We start from the raw sequence: 19429 nt of genomic DNA on the forward strand, positions 1-19429 counted from the left end.
GGGGCTCGGAGGCACTGCTCTGCGGTGGCTTCGATCCTTCCTTGAGGGACGGACCCAGAAGGTGTCATTGGGTGACACCTGTTCGGCTCCGCAACCGTTGCTGTGTGGAGTCCCACAGGGTTCAATTCTGTCCCCGATGTTATTTAACATCTACATGAAGCCGCTGGGAGAGATCATTCGGAGTTTCGGGCTAAGATGTTATCTCTATGCAGATGATGTCCAAATCTGTCACTCCTTCCCACCTGTCACCAAGGAGGCTGTCCAGACCTTGAACCGGTGTTTAGCTGCTGTATCGGACTGGATGAGAGCTAACAAATTGAAATTGAATCCAGACAAGACAGATGTCCTACTGGTCAGTCGCAAGGCCGAACAGGGCATAGGGTTACAGCCTGTGTTAGACGGGGTTACACTCCCCCTGAAGATGCAGGTTCGCAGCTTGGGAGTGATCCTGGACTCATCGCTGAGCCTGGAACCCCAGGTCTCAGCGGTGGCCGGGAGAGCTTTCGCACAATTAAAACAATTAGATGATCCTGCCTTCTAACCCTTCATCTAAGTCATTAATAAAGATGTTGAACAGGACCGGGCCCAGGACGGAACCCTGCGGCACTCCGCTTGTCACTTCTTTCCAGGATGAAGAGGAGGAAGCCTTGGGGAGAATCACCCTCTGGGTTCGTCCACTTAACCAATTACAGATCCACCTCACCGTAGTTTTGCCTCACCCACATTGGACTAGTTTCCTTGCCAGAAGGTCATGGGGGACCTTTTTGAAGGCCTTACTGAAATCCAGGTACGCTACATCCACCGCATTCCCCGCATCTACCCAGCTTGTAACTCTATCGAAGAAAGAGATCAGATGAGCCTGGCATGACTTGTTTTGGATAAATCCATGGCCTGGAACCTCCCCTGCAGCCCCTCCTGGGAGTCCATGACTTCCGTGGTTGTGCCCACAGGTTCATTGGACCACTCAAGCCCCTCACCAGGACAAGGTGACAATCCATCGAAGTGGCAACGGATCAACTTCCAACTCTGCATGGTATTCGTCCTTATTTTAATGGATAACAATAGGGAGAAGAAATACTAAGCAGAGTTGGAAGAGAAAAAATATAAGAAGATAAAAGAAATCAATATGGATCCTGAAAGAAAATCTGTTACTCTTTATTAGAGAAGAAGTCATAGTTGGAACTTTTTTCTCTTCACTTCCTCTAATAAAGAATATGTATAACACAACATACAAACAATCTACAAACCTACCAAGACAATCCAACAAATGCTACGTTCAGCAAAGGACAGGAGGGATCCTCTCACCTCTGCAGGAGTCTACCATTGTATCCCATGCAGCTGTGGACAAGTCTACATAGGGACCACCAAACGCAGAAATGCCCAGACACGAAACAAAGAACATGAAAGGCACTGCAGACTCCTTCAACCAGAGAAGTCAGCCATAGCAGAGCACCCGATGAACCAGCCTGGACACAGCATATGATTTGAGAACACAGAAATGCTGGACCACACCAACAACCACCATGTCAGACTACACAGAGAAGCCATTGAAATCCACAAGAAGCATGTGGGGAATTTCAACAGAAAGGAAGAGACCCTGAAAATGAACACAATCTGGCTACCAGTATTAAAAAACTCTAAAATTATAACAGCTAAACAACAGAGAGGAAAAAACCAGGCACAGATTAACACCTCCCAGCAACAGATTTTCCCAGGCTCAGGCAGGCCTTCAAATGCTAATGAAGGTGATCAGCTAAACATTCACACCTAACTGCAGCAGGGAAGAGCTCCTTGCCCCACCCCAGCCATTCCACAGATATATAAACCCATTGTCCTAATTCCAACAGACCTCACTACCTCTGAGGATGCTTGCCATAGATGCAGGCGAAATGTCAGGAGAAATGCCTCTAGAACATGGCTCTATAGCCTGAAAAAACCCACAAGAACCTAGTGATTCCAGCCATTAAAGCCTTCGACAATAATATGTATAATGATACCCCCGCTATGTCTTTGATGATAGTATAGACTCGTGTGTAGAACTATTTTACTAACAGGGCTCTGTAACTCACATACTATATCCTGTGATGCTTCCCATTGAGAGAGCGCAAAGAAAGGATAGCAATAATTGACCAGATAGGGGAATGGGTAGTTGTGGGAAATGGAGAAGTTGTGGTTAGAAAGTTGGGGAAAGAAGGCCAAAGGCCGGCTAGCCCTGGTAAACAAGCGATGGCTACAAGTTTCCAGGACATGTTCTCAAGAGAGTGAATCATGCTTAAGCTTTTACAGCTTAATAAGAAAATGCTTAATAGCAGACCAATGGGCAGATAATACGGACGTGTCAAGGGACCAATAGGAAAAAGCTTGTTTGATCCCCCTGGAACGTATAAAAGGGTATGACACCGCTGCGTCGGTGTGACCGCGCCTTTTTTGGCATGAAGACAAAATGAGGGTACTTTGGCCTTTCTGGTTCTTTTCTGGATCTGGCTCTGTACCAAGAATTGTCTTTTCCAAACCTTATTTATTTATTTATTTATTTGTTTCTCGCACTTCTGCCCCACCCTTCTCAACCCCCGGGGGGGGGGGGGACTCAGGGCGGCTTACAAAAAGGCACAATTCGATGCCGGCACAACAACAAGGTAAACAAATTCAACATATAAACAGTAATTAACCAATAATTTATTTATTTATTTATTTACATCATTTATATCCCGCCCATATCAGCCCGCAGGTGACTCAGGGCAGTCTACATATCGGCACAATTCGATGCCATCTGCCTTTGGCAGAAAAAATGAAATGCAAAGATACAGAATGGGTGACGCCTGGCTTGAGAGCAGTACGTGTGAAAAAGATCTTGGAGTCCTCGTGGGGAGGAAGGGGAACATAAGCCAGGAATGTGATGTGGCGGCAAAAAAAGCCAATGGGATTTTGGCCTCAGGCATCAAGAGGAGCCTAGTGTCTAGATCTAGGGAAGTCATGCTCCCCATGCTCTATTCCGCTTTGGTTAGACCACACCTGGAATATTGTGTCCAATTCTGGGCACCACAATTCAAGAGAGATATTGACAAGCTGGAATGTGTCCAGAGGAAGAGGGCGACTAAAATGATCAAGGGTCTGGAGAACAAGCCCTATGAGGAGCGGCTTAAGGAACTGGGCATGTTTAGCCTGAAGAAGAGAAGGCTGAGAGGAGATATGATAGCCATGGATAAATATGTGAGAGGAAGCCACAGGGAGGAGGAGGAAGCAAGCTTGTTTTCTGCTTCCTTGGAGACTAGGATGCAAGGAATCAATGGCTTCAAACTACAAGAGAGGAGATTCCATCTGAACATGAGGAAGAACTTCCTGACTGTGAGAGCCGTTCAGCAGTGGAACTCTCTGCCCCGGAGGGAGTGTGGTGGAGGCTCCTTCTTTGGAAGCTTTTAAGCAGAGGCTGGATGGCCATCTGTCAGGGGTGATTTGAATGCAATATTCCTGCTTCTTGGCAGGATGGGGTTGGACTGGATGGACCATGAGGTCTCTTCCAACTCTTTGATTCTATGATTCTATGAATACAATACAACAGCAAAAACAAGTGCATTTAGACAAAAGAGACAATAACAATTTAAAAAGAGCTCTATCCTCTCATTCCAATCCTCATCCGTTTCATCGTCTTGGCCGTTCCTGGGTCATTCTCCATCTCAAGCTTGACTATCTATTCTGGGGTTCCTAATGCTTGCTCGAAGAGCCAGGTTTTTACCTTCTTCCGAAAAGTCAGGCGGGAGGGGGCTGATCTAATATCCCTAGGCAGGGAGTTCCACAGCCGAGGGGCCACCACAGAGAAGGCCCTGTCTCTCGTCCCCGCCAAGCGTGCTTGCGAAGCAGACGGGATCGAGAGCATGGCCTCCTCAGATGATCTTAACTTCCTGGAGGGTTCGTAGGAAGAGATGCGTTCGGATAGGTAGGCTGGGCCGGAACCGTTTAGGGCTTTATAGGCTAAAGCCAGCACTTTGAATTGGGCCCGGTAGCAAACTGGCTCAATTAAAACAGTCCATTATATATCACAATCCCTAAGAACAATCTAGTGCTCAACGTTTATAGCTCAGAATCCGTAAATTCAAATTCAAAATCCATATTGTCCAGTCCAACAATTCTAGTCTTCGGTTGTGCCTTATCTATCCGCCAGATTACCCGAAATCCATGTTTTTAATTTCCTTCTAAAGGAAAGGAGGGAAGTTGATGACCTTATTTCCCCAGGGAGTGAGTTCCACAGGTGAGGGGCCACCACTGAGAAGGCCCTGCTCCTCGTCCCCACCAATCTCTCTTGCGATAGAGATGGGGCCGAGAGCAGTACCTCCCCAGAAGATCTTAAACTCCGAGGCGGGACGTAGAAGGAGATGCGTTTGGACAGATACGCTGGGCCGGAACCGTATAGGGTTTTGTAGGTCAAACTGTAACATGCACAGATATCTATAACAACAATTACAAAAACATTAGATTGCAAATCACAATTTCTATGTTCCAAGAATTTCTACATTGAATGTAACATGAGAACATTCACACGATTAATTAAAGACTGTTTATAAATAGAAGATAAATTTTCAATACTTTGTCAACACAGTGAAACTAGAGCTTCCAAAATAACAATTAAACACTGTCAGGCACAGTGATACAAAATAACACTTTCTATGTTGTCGAAAGATCTTCTTCCATAAACAACATCAGAGACAGTGACACACGGTTTATCAATACTTTGTCAACACAGTGAAACTAGAGCTTCCAAAATAACAGTTAAACAATGTCAGGCACAGTGGCACAAAATAACACTTTCTATGTTGTCGAAAGATCTTCTTCCATAAACAACATCAGTGACAGTGACACACAACAAGGTCTCCCGGGTTGTTTCCCTTGTTTCGCAATGTCTTCATCAGGTGTTATGATGTTTTAATTCACTAAATAAGAAACACAGCAACATACAGATAATAGATATACTACAATCCCCAAATTGACATCGTTTTGAAAAGGTTGTCATTGTAGACGCATGACTACTTACATTCTAATTGGTAGCTCCCAAAGTGACCCATTTAAGGTGGAATCAGGTGTCAAACAGGGATGTGTCATTGCCCCAACCTTATTCTCCATCTTCATCACTATGATACTTCACCTTGTTAACGGGAAGCTTCCCACCGGAGTGGAAATCACCTATCGGACAGATGGCAAGCTGTTTAACCTCAGCAGACTGAAAGTCAAAACCAAGATTACAATATCTGTTATAGAACTCCAGTATGCTGATGACAATGTTGTCTGTGCGCATTCAGAAGAAGATCTACAAGCCACTCTAAACACCTTTGCAGAAGCATACACGAAGCTTGGCCTGTCACTGAACATTGAGAAAACCAAAGTGCTGTTCCAGCAGTCACCAGCCAATCCCTCTCCAATGCCAGTGATACAGCTTAATGGTGTAACATTAGAAAATGTGGACCATTTCCGCTCCCTTGGCAGCCACCTCTCCACAAAAGTCAACATCGACACCAAAATACAACACCGCCTGAGCTCTGCAAGTGCAGCATTTTCCCAAATGAAGCAGAGAGTGTTTGAGGACTGGGACATCCGTAGGGATACCAAGGGGCTTGTCTACAAAGCTATTCCCCTCCCAACCCTGCTATATGCCTGCGAAACGTGGACTGTCTACAGACGTCACATGCAACTCCTGGAACGATTCCATCAGTGCTGCCTCCGGAAAATCCTGCAAATCTCCTGGGAAGACAAGCGGACAAGCGTCAGTGTGCTGGAAGAAGCCAAGACCACCAGCATTGAAGCGATGGTCCTCTGCCATCAATTCCGCTGGACCGGCCATGTTGTCCGGATGCCTGACCTCCGTCTCCCAAAGCAGTTGCTCTACTCCGAACTCAAGAACGGAAAACGGAACGTTGGTGGACAGGAAAAGAGATTTGAACATGGCCTTAAAGCCAACCTTAAAAAGTCTGGCATAGACACTGAGAACTGGGAAGCCCTGGCCCTTGAGCGCGCTCCAGCTGGAGGTCAGCTGTGACCAGCAGTGCTGCAGAATTCAAGGAGGCATGAGTAGAGGGTGAAAGAGAGAAACGTGCCAGGAGGAAGGAGTGTCAAGGCAACCCCAACCAGAACAGCTTTCCACCTGGAAACCAATGTCTTCACTGTGGGAGAAGATGCGGGTCAAGAATAGGGCTCCACAGCCACCTACAAACCCACAAGGAAACCCATCATGGAAGACTATCTTACTCGTACAACGAGGGATCGCCTAAGTAAGAGGTGTAAATAAAGTTTAATAATAATAATAATAACTCCTCTTAATCCTAGAGTTGGAAGAGACCTCATGAGCCATCCTCCAGTCCAACCCCATTCTGCCAAGAAGCAGGAATATTGCATTCAAATCACCCCTGACAGATGGCCAGCCAGCCTCTGTTTAAAAGCTTCCAAAGAAGGAGCCTCCACCACACTCCCTCCGGGGCAGAGAGTTCCACTGCTGAACGGCTCTCACAGTCAGGAAGTTCTTCCTTGTGTTCAGATGGAATCTCCTCTCTTGTAGTTTGAAGCCATTGCTCCATTGCGTCCTAGTCTCCAGGGAAGCAGAAAGGAAGCTTATTTATTTATTTATTTATTTACTTTGCTTATATACCGCTGTATCTCAAGCCCGAAGGCGACTCACAGCGGTTCCCTCCTCCTCCCTGTGGCTTCCTCTCACATATTTATACATGGCTATCATATCTCCTCTCAGCCTTCTCTTCTTCAGGCTAAACATCCCCAGCTCCTTAAGCCAGTCCTCATAGGGCTTGTTCTCCAGACCCTTGATCATTTTAGTCGCCCTCCTCTGGACAGATTCCAGCTTAGAGTCAATATCTCTCTTGAACTGTGGTGCCCAGAATTGGACACAATATTCCAGATGTGGTCCAACCAAAGCAGAATAGAGGGGTAGCATTACTTCCTTAGATCTAGGCACTAGGCTCCTCTTGATGCAGGACAAAATCCCATTGGCTTTTTTTGCCGCCACATCACATTCCTGGCTCATGTTTAACTTGTTGTCTACGAGGACTCCAAGATCCTTTTCGCACGTACTGCTCTCGAGCCAGGCATTGTCCCCCATTCTGTATCTTTGCATTTCATTTTTTCTGCCTAAGTGGAGTATCTTGCATTTGTCACTGTTGAACTTCATTTTGTTAGTTTTGGCCATTCATCTCTCTAATCTGTCAAGATCGTTTTGAATCCTGCTCCTGTCCTCTTGATGATCCTGCCTTCTAGCCCTTCATCTAAGTCATTAATAAAGATCCTGAACAGGACCGGGCCCAGGACGGAACCCTGCGGCACTCCGCTCGTCACTTCTTTCCAGGATGAAGAGGAAGCATTGGGGAGAATCACACTCTGGGTTCGTCCATTTAGCCAATTACAGATCCACGGCTCGCACTTTTAGGCTTGGCCTGCTTGTCAGGGCTGTGTGTGTGGAGAAGGTCAAGGGTCTCGGTTCTGTTCCTGCCTGCCTGACAGGGCCGTTGCCTGGGTGGGGAAGGACCAAGTCTTATTTCTGGGTCTGGCCTACCTGGCAGGGATGTTGTGTGGGTGGAGAAGGAGGCTTCTGGGGAGAGGAGGGGCGTGGCCCGGGGCCTTCCTCCTTGTCCGTCTCGGTTTCCTTCCCCGCATCTCTCCTTGAAGGAGCCTCCAGAGGTGCAGTGGGTTAAAACCCTGTGCCGGCCGGACTGAAGACTGACAAGTCGCAGGTTCGAATCCGGGGAGTGGTAGATGAGCTCCCTATATCAGCTACAGCTCCTAATTATTTTTTTTTATTTCGTGTCAGGGCAGTCAGTCAATTATATTACATTTCTAACAGAACAAAGCAAACAAACAGACATAATACAAAATTTGCGAGTTTGGTAGTTGATTAAATGTCCTTTGACCAGAATCTGTCCCCTTGGAACGCCTCAGGTGTTGCCGCAAGAAGGTCCTCCATTGTGCATGTGGCAGGGCTCAGGGTGCATTGCAGCAGGTGGTCAGTGGTTTGCTCTTCTCCACACTCGCATGTCGAGGATTCCACTTTGTAGCACCATTTCTGAAGGTTGGCTCTGCATCTCGTGGTGCCAGAGCGCAGTCTGTTCAGTGCCTTCCTAGTCAACTAGTCCTCTGTGTGCCCAGTCTCATTTGGTATCAGCCATTGGTTGAGGTTCTGGGTTTGAGCCTGCCACTTTTGGACTCTCGCTTGCTGAGGTGTTACAGCTCCTCATGCAAAGGGGACATGAGAGAAGCCTCCCACAAGGATGATAAAACATCCTTGTTTTATCATCCTTGTGGGATGATTTTTTCTGCCAAGATACTCCACTTTGGCAGAAAAAATGAAATGCAAAGATACAGAATGGGTGACGCCTGGCTTGAGAGCAGTATGTGTGAAAAAGAGCTTGGAGTCCTTGTGGGGAGGAAGGTGAACATGAGCCAACAATGTGATGTGGTGGCAAAAAAAGCCAATGGGATTTTGGCCTGCATCAAGAGGAGCCTAGTGTCTAGATCTAGGGAAGTCATGCTACCCCTCTATTCTGCTTTGGTTAGACCACATTACCTGGAATATTGTGTCCGATTCTGGGCAATTGAAAGGAGAGGTTGATTCTAAGCTGGAATGTGTCCAGAGGAGGGCGACTAAAATGATCAAGGGTCTGGAGAACAAGCTCTAGGAGGAGTGGCTTAAGGAGCTGGGCATGTTTAGCCTGCAGAAGAGAAGGCTGAGAGGAGATATAATGAGGGCCATGGATAAATATGTGAGAGGAAGCCACAGGGAGGAGGGAGCAAGCTTGTTTTCTGCTTCCCTGGAGACTAGGAGGCAAGGGAACAATGGCTTCAAACTACAAGAGAGGAGATTCCGTCTGAACATGAGGAAGAACTTCCTGACTGTGAGAGCCGTTCAGCAGTGGAACTCTCTGCCCCAGGGGGAGTGTGGTGGAGGCTCCTTCTTTGGAAGCTTTTAAACAGAGGCTGGATGGCCATTTGTCAGGGGTGCTTTGAATGCAATATTCCTGCTTCTTGGCAGAATGGGGTTGGACTGGATGATGGCCCAGGAGGTCTCTTCCCACTCTAGGATTCTATGGTTCTATCACATCATCTGGGCAACGTCCCCTGGGCAGACGGCCAATTCTCTCACAACAGGACAAAAACAAAAGCTCTCCCTGAGTCCGTCAATCAAGGCTGCACACCGGCAGGCGACCAATGAAAGCCTTGGGAGGGCGGGGCGTCACGCTTTCGGCCAATGGGACGTCGAAGGAGGAGGAGGGGGCAGGCTTCTCCTCGAGTGAGTCTGAGGGGAGCTTCTCCGCCCGCCCGTCCGCCATTTTCCCGAGGTGAGGCGAAGGGGGTGCAGGCGACCAATGAGAGCCTTGGGAGGGCGGGGCTTCGCGGTCTCGGCCAATGGGACGACGACGTTGGAGGAGGGGGCGGGCTTCTTCTCGAGTGATCCTGAGGGGAGCTTCTCCGTCCGCCATTTTCCCGAGGTGAGGCGAGTGAGGGGGCCGCGGTGAAGGAAGAGCTTCCTTTGGAGCCACGGAGAGGGAGAGGCCGAGAGGTAGAAGGTTATTGTTGTTATTACGATGGTTCTTATGACATCTTCCTGTGAGGAGGGGGGGGGGGCTGGGAGGAAAACAAAGGCCTCAAAGACAGCGAAGCCCCTCCCCCTCGCCTCTCCGTCCCAGCATGCACCGCGCCTCCGCCCCCCTCCCTCACTCCTTCCCTGCAAAGTGTGCTCAGGAAGCCCCAAGAAAGGCTTGTATAACATATGGCATATCATACTATATTTATTTATTCTATTTATTTATGTACTTTGCTTCTCTACGGCTGTATCTCAAGCCCGAAGGCGACTCACAGCTGTTCACAAACAGTAAAAACAGTAGAAACAGCAGTGGTTCCATACAACATAGAACAATTGACTTAACACATTGTCCATAAATTACCAATAAGCAATTACAATGCACAATTATTACGAAAAACAACCGTACCCAATCTTCTCATCATCCAAGCGTAGTCCAGGTTTGTCGTCCATTGTTCCATTCCTATATTCCATTACCAGATTGCACTAAATTACTCAAACGCCTGCACAAACATCCAGGTCTTCACCTTTTTGCGGAATACCATTAGAGATGGTGCTAGTCTAATGTCCGTAGGAAGGGCGTTCCACAGCCGAGGAGCCACCACCGAGAAGGCCCTATCTCTCGTCCCCGCCAGCCGAGCTTGAGAAGCAGGCGGGATCGAGAGCAGGGTCTCCCCGGAAGATCTCAAAGTCCTGGTGGGTTCATAGGCAGAGATGCGGTTGGATAGGTAGCTTGGGCCGGAACCGTTTAGGGCTTTAAAGGACAACGCCAGCACTTTGAATTCAGCCCGGTAGCAGATCGGTAGCCAGTGGAGTTGGCGCAACAGGGGGGTTGTGTGCTCCCTGCGCTCCGCTCCTGTTAAAATCATGGCTGCCGAGCGTTGGACTAGCTGGAGCTTCCGAGCTGTCTTCAAAGGCAACCCCACGTAGAGAGCGTTGCAGTAGTCTAAACGGGATGTAACCAGAGCATGGACTACCGTGGCCAAGTCAGACTTCCCAAGGTACGGGCACAGCTGGCGCACAAGCTTTAGCTGTGCAAATGTTCCCCTGGTCACCGCCGAAACCTGGGGTTCAGGCTCAGCGATGAGTCCAGGGTCACACCCAAGCTGCGAACCTGCGTCTTCAGGGGGAGTGGAACCCCGTCCAACACAGGCTGTCACCCTATGCCCTGTTCGGCCTTGCAACTGACCAGGAGTACCTCTGTCTTGTCTGGATTCAATTTCAATTGGTTCGCCCTCATCCAGACCGTCACAGCGGCCAAGCACCGGTTCAGGACCTGGACCTGGACAGCCTCCTTAGTAGCAGGTGGAAAGGAGTGACTATACTAGCTGTCCCCTGCCAGGCGTTGCAGTGGCCCAGTCTGTTGATCTGGAAAATTAAGTAATGAGAAAGTGCTGGTTTCTAATATATGTAATGTCTTGATGCTTGTGGGTAAACACTATTTCTTGTTGTTAATGTGGAGATTGTCTAGTTTGCCTGCTCAGGAACATGCAACATATCATTGTCCTTCTTTAGGGGTCCCTTTCGAATCTCTGATACTATATCTGTGTGTGTATGAATCATATCTATCTGTATCTATGGCTGGATGGCTCTTTGTCAGGAGGGCTTTGATTACGTTTTCTTGCCCTGATGAAGGGAGTTGGACTGGATGGCCTTAAGTATTTTCTGTTGCTCGTGGGGGTTCTGTGTGGGAAGTTTGCCCTGATTCTGTCATTGGTGGGGTTCAGAATGCTCTTTGATTGTAGGTGAACTGTGAATCCCAGTGACTACAACTCCCAAATGTCAAGGTCTATTTCCCCCAACCCCATCTGTGTTCATATTTGGCTGTACTGAGTGCTTGTGTCAAGTTTGGTCCAGATCCATCATTGTTTGAGTCCATGGTAGTCTCTGGATGTAGGTGAACTACAACTCCCAAACTCAAGGTCAATGCTCACCAACTCCTTCTAGTGTTTTCTGTTGTTCATGGGAGTCCTGTATGCCCTGGTTGGATCAATTCTATCATGCTATTTGTTTGTAGGTGAACTATAAATCCCAGTAACTACAACTCTCAAATGTCAAGGTCTATTTCCCCCCAACCCCATCTGTGTTCATATTTGGGTATATTGAGTGCTTGTGCCAAGTTTGGTCCAGATCCATCACTGCTTGAGTCCACAGTGCTTTTTAGATGTAGGTGAACTACAACTCCCAGACTCAAGGTCAATGCTCACCAACCCCTTCTATTTTTTCTGTTGGTCATGGGAGAACTGTGTGCCCCAGTTGGTTCAATTCTATCATGCTATTTGATTGTAGGTGAACTATAAATCCCAGCAACTACAACTCCCTATCTTATCTATCTATCTATCTATCTATCTATCTATCTATCTATCTGTCTGTCTGTCTATCTATGGCTGGATGGCTCCATCTGTGTGTGTGTGAATCACATATATCATCATTGTTTGAGTCCACAGTGCTCTCTGGATGTAGGTGAACTACAACTCCCAAACTCAAGGTCTCTCTCCCCCCCCCCCCACCCTTCCAGTATTTCCTGTTTGTCATGGGAGTTCTGTGTGCCAAGTTTGGTTCAATTCCATCGTTGATAGAGTTCAGAATGCTCTTTGATTGTAATTGAACTATAAATCCCAACAACTACAACTCCAAAATGACAAAATCATAATTTTTTGAGTGATGGTTACTCCTTGTGTCGTGAGAGTTTTTGTTGCCAAATTTGGTGTGATTTCGTTCATTGGGGCTTTTGTTTTTAAGGAACTCGTATGCACAGAGTATTTTTATATATAGAGATGGCATATTATACATTATCTATCTATCTATAAATGCTCTGTGCATAATGAGTACCTTAAAAGCAAAAGAATCAATGAATGAAATCACACCAAATTTGGCAACAAAACATCTCACCACACAAGAAGTGACCATCACTCAAAAAATTATGACTTTGTCATTTGGGAGTTGTAGTTGCTGGGATTTATAGTTCACCTACAATCAAAGAGCATTGTGAACTCCACCAACTATGGAATTGAACCAAATTTGGCACACAGGACTCCCATGACCAACAGAAAAGACGGGAAGGGTTTGGTGGGCATTGACCTTGAGTTTGAGAGTTGTAGTTCGCCTACATCCAAACAGCACTGTGGACTCAAATAATGATGGATCAGGACCAAACTTGGCACAAATACTCAATATGCACAAATATGAACACAGATGGAGTTTGGGCGAAATAGACCTTGGCATTTGGGAGTTGTAGTTACTGGGATTCACAGTTCACCTACAATCAAAGAGCATCCTGAACCCCACAAGTGACAGAATCGGGGCAAACTTCCCACACAGAACCCCCATGACCCACAGAAAATACTCAAGGCCATCCTGTCCAACTCTCTTCATCAGGGCAAGAAAACGTAATCAAAGTCCTCCTGACAAAGAGCCATCCAGCCATAGACATAGATAGATAGATAGATAGATAGATAGATATGATTCACACACAGAGAGATATAGTATCATAGATTTGAAAGGGACCCTTAAAGAAGGACTAATATATGTTGCATCTTCCAGGGTGGGCAAACCAGACACTCTCCACATCAACACTGACAAAGAAACAGCAAGAAATACTGTTTACCCACAAGCAGAAAGACATTACATAGATTAGAAACCAACACTTTCTCATTCCCTTTATTTGCCAGATCAACACATTGGGCCACAGCAACGCGTGGCAGGGGACAGCCAGTAATATATGTATTTATATAGATCAGGCATGGCCAAACTTTCAACAGGACAAACCTAACAGTTTTTCAGTGGAAGACCCCCAGGGGCCAACCAGCCCAGCCCCCCTTTATTCTGCCATGCAGGGAAGGCACCATCAAAGCGCCCCCAACAGATGGACATTCAGTCTTTGCACTAATAGTCATACTAATAGGAGCAAGCCCAGGGACCATCCAGCCCATCTCAGTGTGAATTGTGGTCCTGATCCATCATTGTTGGCAGTTGTACTGTTCTTAGGAAGGGAGTGCAGGTACTGCAAGTCCCATAATCTATGGTCCATCCCCGGCCAAACCACACCAGGACATAAAGTGGGTCATGAGAGGTCTATATGCCAAGTTTGGTCTTGATCTGTCATTGGATGAGGTTTACAGCGGTCTCAGAAAGTGAGTGAAAGGACTGCAAGTTCCATCATCCATGGTCCATCCTCCTCCAAACTGCAGTAGGGTGTAGAGTGGGTCATGGGGGCTCTGTGTGCCAAGTTTGTTCATTATTGGTAATTAGATGAATGTTGCTGTGGTCTCAGGAAGTGAGTGATGGTACTGCAAGTCCCATCATCCATGGTTCATCCTCTTCCAAACTGCAGTCTTGTGGGCTCTGTGTGCCAAGTTTGGTCTGTATTGGTTATTTTCTGACACAGCCTCAGACCTTTTCCTTTCATCTCGGAATCTTGGAATTGAGGCTGGCCAATTAGAGACCATATGCAAATTTCCTTCTCTCATGTCTCCGTTTCTGTCATGAACCCTTTTCTCCACCAGGGGCTCCTGTTGGAGCTGGCCAATCAGAGACCATATGCAAATAGCACCACAGTGGCAGCCAATCAGAAAGCTAGCACATACCAGGTCGCACCGCCACACTTCTGTTTACCGCATACAAACTTTGACTTTTATTATATGTAATTAAATTAAAATGAAGAACAATTTTAACAAATATAAACTTATTGGCTGATGAGATAGGATTGTTGTTGTGGTTGTTGTGTGCTTTTAAGTGGTTTCAGACTTTGGTTGATCCTCAGTGGGGTCCGAGTAAATGACCTTGGAGGGCTGTGTCCGGCCCCCGGGCCTTAGTGAGAGGACCCCTGTCTTAGAGACTGACTCCTTTCTGTACTCCGGACATCACCTATGATCCCATCATAAGCTCTGCATTTCCTTAAACCGTATGATGAAGCTCTGCCTGGGAGGACCCTGTTCTGACTAAGAACATCCCGTCTATCTATTTGCTCATTAATTTCTGCAGCTGGGCCAGATGCCGAGCTGTTCTCAAGCTCCAAATCATGGGAATTCTCTTGTAGCAATTCAGGGAGCACACCATCATCCCGGCACCCTTCAGGGACATTCTCATGAGAAAACACACTTTAAACAAGGTTTGTTGCTTGTTGTCATTCATTCAGTCGTTTCCGACTGTTCGTGACTTCATGAACCAGTCCACACCATAGCTCCCTGTTGGTCGTCACCACCCCCAGCTCCTTCAAAGTCATTCCAGTCACTCCAAAGATGCTATCCATCCCTCTTGCCCTTGGTCGGCCCCTCTTCCTTTTTCCTTCCATTTTCCCCAGCATCATTGTCTTCCCTAAGCTTTCCTTTCTTCTCATGATGTGGCCAAGGGACTTCATCTTAGCCTCTAGTCTCCTTCCCTCCAATGAGCAGTCGGGCTTTATTTCTTGAAGGATGGACTGGTTGGATCTTCTCGCAGTCCAAGGCACTCTCAGCACTTTCCTCCAGCACCACAAGTTCCAAAGCGTCTCCCTTCCTTCGCTCAGCCTTCCCTCTGGTCCAGTTCTCACATCCGTAGGTGACTCAAACAAGGTTACGTCCAATTATATTAGAGCAGGGACTCTGTTGCCAACACTTCGAACTGCCCTGAGTCCCCTTCGGAGTTGAGAAGGGCAGTATACACCTACGACTAATAATAATAATAATAATAATAATAATAATAATAATAATAAATCAGACATTCTTTCAGCCCTCAAAGCAATAAACCTCTGTTCTTGTAGCCTTCAAACAAGGTCTATGTGTTGATCTGGTTTAAAAGTAGCAGGCGCTCCAGTTATAGGATCCAAACCGCTCCTTAAGTGGTTATCTCAATTTTGGCATCAAAGGAAAGACTTTTTCTCTTAAACCCCCCCCCCCCCCCCCAGCCTTCTTAGGTTTTCCTTTTGAGAGGCCAAACTTGTAGGCCCTTTGTTTTTTTTAAATGTATGGGGGGAAATTCTCCCTTTTCTCTCTGTCCCACCCACGTATGGGAGAGCATTTGAGAGGAAGCTTCTGTGTGAGGACTGGTCAGAGGAGATGCCCGTTCTTCCCCAGGCCAGGACTTCATTCCTTTTGATTCCTGCAAACATTTCTCCCTCCCTATATGGAAATGCCCTGTTTCTCTAGATCCTTGAGCTGATGGGAAATGTCCCCTGGACAGAAGCAAAGGAGAAGAGGGATGACTGGGCTGAGGAGAACAAGCTGGGAAGGAAGGAAGGAAGGAAGGAAGGAAGGAAGGAAGGAAGGAAGGAAGGAAGGAAGGCAGGCAGGCAGGCAGGCTGGCTTTCCTGCCTTGGCATCCCATCCTGGGCACAACGGAGGGAGGGAAAGGCAGAGAGGGAATTGGTTCAGCAGAGACAAATGTTGTGAATACCTCCATATGTTTAAATCTGGATCCGAAGTGTCCAGATCGGAGGCAGATTCTTGGCTGAGCGGAGGATTCATTTGGGAAGACCATGAAATTTGGTAGCAGCAAACTTTTATGAAGAGAAAGGAGGGAAAGGAGTTTTTTCGGCTTCATGTCTAATCTTTTGCTGTTTCTTTCTTGACCAGGAACATAAGGAATTCATAGCGATATCTCTGGTGTGATGACAACAAAAGCAGCATCTAGTGCACATTGGGGAATTTGGAAACCAAAGAAGCTGTAAGGAAAAGGGTCCTATATGAAAAAGACATCCTCTCAAGGTGCTGATCTTGTTGAACTGACTTTGGATCGGAAAGGGAAAAAGAAGTGTCCATATTGCAGTTAAAAATACATAGCACTGTCAACATGCAGGAGAAACCCTATAAATGCCTGGAGTGTGGAAAGAGCTTCAAACACAATCAAAGTCTGCAGCCACATCAAAGGACTCACACTGGGGAGAAACCCTATACATGCCTAGAATGTGGACTAGGTTTAACTCGGAAGGATAATCTGCAGCAACATGAAAGGACTCACACTGGGGAGAAACCCTATGAATGCCTGGTGTGTGGAAAGAGCTTCACTCAGAGGAAACATCTGCAGCAACATGAAAGGATTCACACCAGTGATAAATCCTATGAATGCCTGGAATGTGGAAAGAGCTTCACCCGGTATGGGAGTCTGCAGTCTCACCACAGAACTCACACCGGGGAAAAACCCTATAAATGTCTGGAATGTGGAATGAACTTCACCCAAAGTGGTCATCTACATTCACATCAAAGGACTCACACTGGGGAGAAACCCTATGAATGCCTGGAGTGTGGAAAGAGATTCATTTTGAGATGTCATCTGCAGCGACATGAAAGGATTCACACTGGGGAGAAACCCTATGAATGCCTGGAGTGTGGAAAGAGTTTCACTTTGAGACATAATCTGCAGCGACATGAAAGGATTCACACTGGTGAAAAATCCTATAAATGCCTGGAATGTGGAAAGAGATTCACTCATAGTGGAACTCTACAGGAACACCAACAAACTCACACTGGGGAGAAACCCTATAAATGCCTGAAGTGTGGAAAGAGATTCACTTGGCATGGGAGTCTGCGGTATCACCACAGAACTCACACTGGGGAGAAACCCTATAAATGTCTGGAATGTGGAAAGAACTTCAGCCGGAGTGGAAGTCTACATTCACATCAACTAACTCACACTGGGGAGAAACCCTATGAATGCCTGGAGTGTGGAATGAGTTTCACTTTGAGACATCAGCTGCAGCATCATGAAAGGATCCACACTGGGGAGAAACCCTATAAATGCCTGGAGTGTGGAAAGAACTTCACAGGCAGCGGAAACCTACGTAGACACCAACGAACTCACACTGGGGAGAAACCCTATGAATGCCTGGAGTGTGGAAAGAACTTCACTGCCAGTGGAGACCTATGTAGACACCAACGAACTCACACTGGGGAGAAACCCTATAAATGCCTGGAGTGTGGAAAAAGCTTCTCTGAAAGTAGAAATCTTCTAAAACATAATAGAACGCATACTGGGATGCCTTGAGTATGGAAAGTGTTTCACTGGGAGGGGTCATCTGCAGCAACATAAAACTCACATTCTAGTAACTGGATGCCAAGAGAGACTCTCTAAGATGTACAAAGGCAACTCTAACAAATGTAAATGACAGCACAGTGTTGGGAATTTTTTTCAGAAATATTGGGTTCAAATAGATCAGGAGTCCCCTAACTTTTTGAACAGAGGGCCGGGTCACAGTCCCTCAAACTGTTAGAGGGCTGGATTATAATTTGAAAAAAAACATAAATGAATTCCTATGCATTATGCACATATATTATTTGCAGTGCAACCTCCCCCCCCCCAAAAAAAAACCCCAAAAGCCCACACTTCTATATAAATAAAAATGTAATGTTCATTTGTGGGATTAACAGAACTCAAAAACCACTGGACGAATTGACACCAATTTTGGACACAAGACACCTAACAACCCAATGCATGTCCTTCACTCAAAAAATTGATTTTGTCATTTGGGAATTGTAGTTGCTGGGATTTAAAGTTCACCTACAATCAAAGACCTTTCTGAACCCCACCAATGATGGAATTGAACCAAACTTGGCACACACTTGTCCTTTCGTTTTGGAGATGTAGTTCACCTACATCCAGAGATCATTGTGGACTCAAACAATGATGGATCAGGATCAAACTTGGCACAAATACTCAATATGCCCAAATGTGAATGCTGGTGGAGTTTGGAATCTTTACATTTGGGAGTTGTAGTTGCTGGGATTTATAGTTCACATACAATCAAAGAGCATTCTGAACCCCACCAACGATAAAATTGGCTGAGCCAGGGAGGCGGTGGGCGACGCAGCTTTGGCACCGCTTCACCCCCTGCCTCCCCCGTTCTCCTGCCTTCGGGATAAGGCCAGGCCTTATCCTGGAGGCAGGAGAAGCACAGGCGGAGCTCAGGGAGGCTTTGCCCGCCGCATCTCAATCTTCTCCACACCCCGCGGGCCAGATAAATGCCCTCGGGGGCCGAGTCTTGCCCGCGGGCCGTAGTTTATGGACCCCTGAAATAGATAAATGTAAAAGAATGGGAGGAACTTTGGAAGAATCGCTTACAATTTACAAGAAGTTACTCCGTTAAAGAAAAGTTTTACAAAATGATTCACAGATGTTACATAACTTGAGAAAAATCGTAGAAGATAAATTTAAAAAAAAATGAATTTATGCTGGAAATGCAAAGAAATGACTGGAACCTTTTATCATATGTGCTGAACTTGCCCAAAGGCTAAAGCCTTCTAGCTACAAGTGCATACCAACATTGAAAACAAAATTTAAAAAACTAAGTAACACTGAATCCAGAACATTTTTAATTGGGACTTTTAGACAAGCAAATCCCAAAACTGCAGGAAAGAATCTTCCTGTACATGACTACAGCAGCAAGAAATGAATATGCAAAACTATGGAAAAAACAAAGAACACCAACACCAGAGGAATGGATTATAACTTTTTTAAATGGCTGATATGCTGGAAATGTAAAGAAATGACTGGAACCTTTTATCCTATGTGCTAAACTTGCCCAAAAGCTAAAGCCTTCTAGATAAAAGTGCATATTTTATTGAAACAATTTTTTTTAAAAACCTAAGTAATACTGAAACCAGAATCTTTTCTATTGGGAATTTTAGACAAGCAAACCTCAAATCACCAGGAAAGAAACTTCTTTTACATGAAGATTCTTTCATGAGGAGTTACGGATGGATGGAAGTTTTTCAAGACTGAAATACTCAAGGCGCAATTGCAAACAATGCCAACAAAGAGAAAAAAAATAGGACAAGTGCAAAGAAGCCAGAATGGATGTCCAAAGAACTTCTAACTGTGCTCAGACTCAAAAGAGACATGCACAAGAAGTAGAAAAAGGGAGAAATCATCAAAGAAGAATTCAAACAA

The 19429-nt window shown here is 46.2% G+C and overlaps 1 protein-coding gene across 4 annotated transcripts; it reads left to right on the forward strand.

The window, feature by feature from the left end:
* Positions 1-9290: 9290 nt before the first annotated feature.
* LOC132770348 (zinc finger protein 135-like) lies at positions 9291-19107 on the forward strand. Of its 4 annotated transcripts, none has more exons than XM_067466164.1 (2): positions 9291-9326; positions 16120-19107. In XM_067466164.1, the coding sequence occupies exon 2, from the start codon at positions 16337-16339 to the stop codon at positions 17525-17527; it is 1191 nt and encodes a 396-aa protein (XP_067322265.1). In that variant the 5' UTR covers positions 9291-9326; positions 16120-16336; the 3' UTR covers positions 17528-19107. The 4 variants fall into 4 exon arrangements, with proteins under 4 accessions (XP_067322265.1, XP_067322263.1, XP_067322262.1 ...); XM_067466162.1 differs by lacking the exon at positions 9291-9326 and adding an exon at positions 9426-9554; XM_067466161.1 differs by lacking the exon at positions 9291-9326 and adding an exon at positions 9426-9547.
* The last annotated feature ends 322 nt before the right edge of the window (positions 19108-19429 follow it).

Source organism: Anolis sagrei, chromosome 3, assembly GCF_037176765.1.
Source record: "Anolis sagrei isolate rAnoSag1 chromosome 3, rAnoSag1.mat, whole genome shotgun sequence".
NCBI lineage: Eukaryota > Metazoa > Chordata > Lepidosauria > Squamata > Dactyloidae > Anolis > Anolis sagrei.

Coding starts and splice junctions, on each gene's coding strand:
- LOC132770348 (XM_067466164.1), top strand. CDS start 16,337: ATGCAGGAGAAACCCTATAAATGCCTGGAGTGTGGAAAGAGCTTCAAA.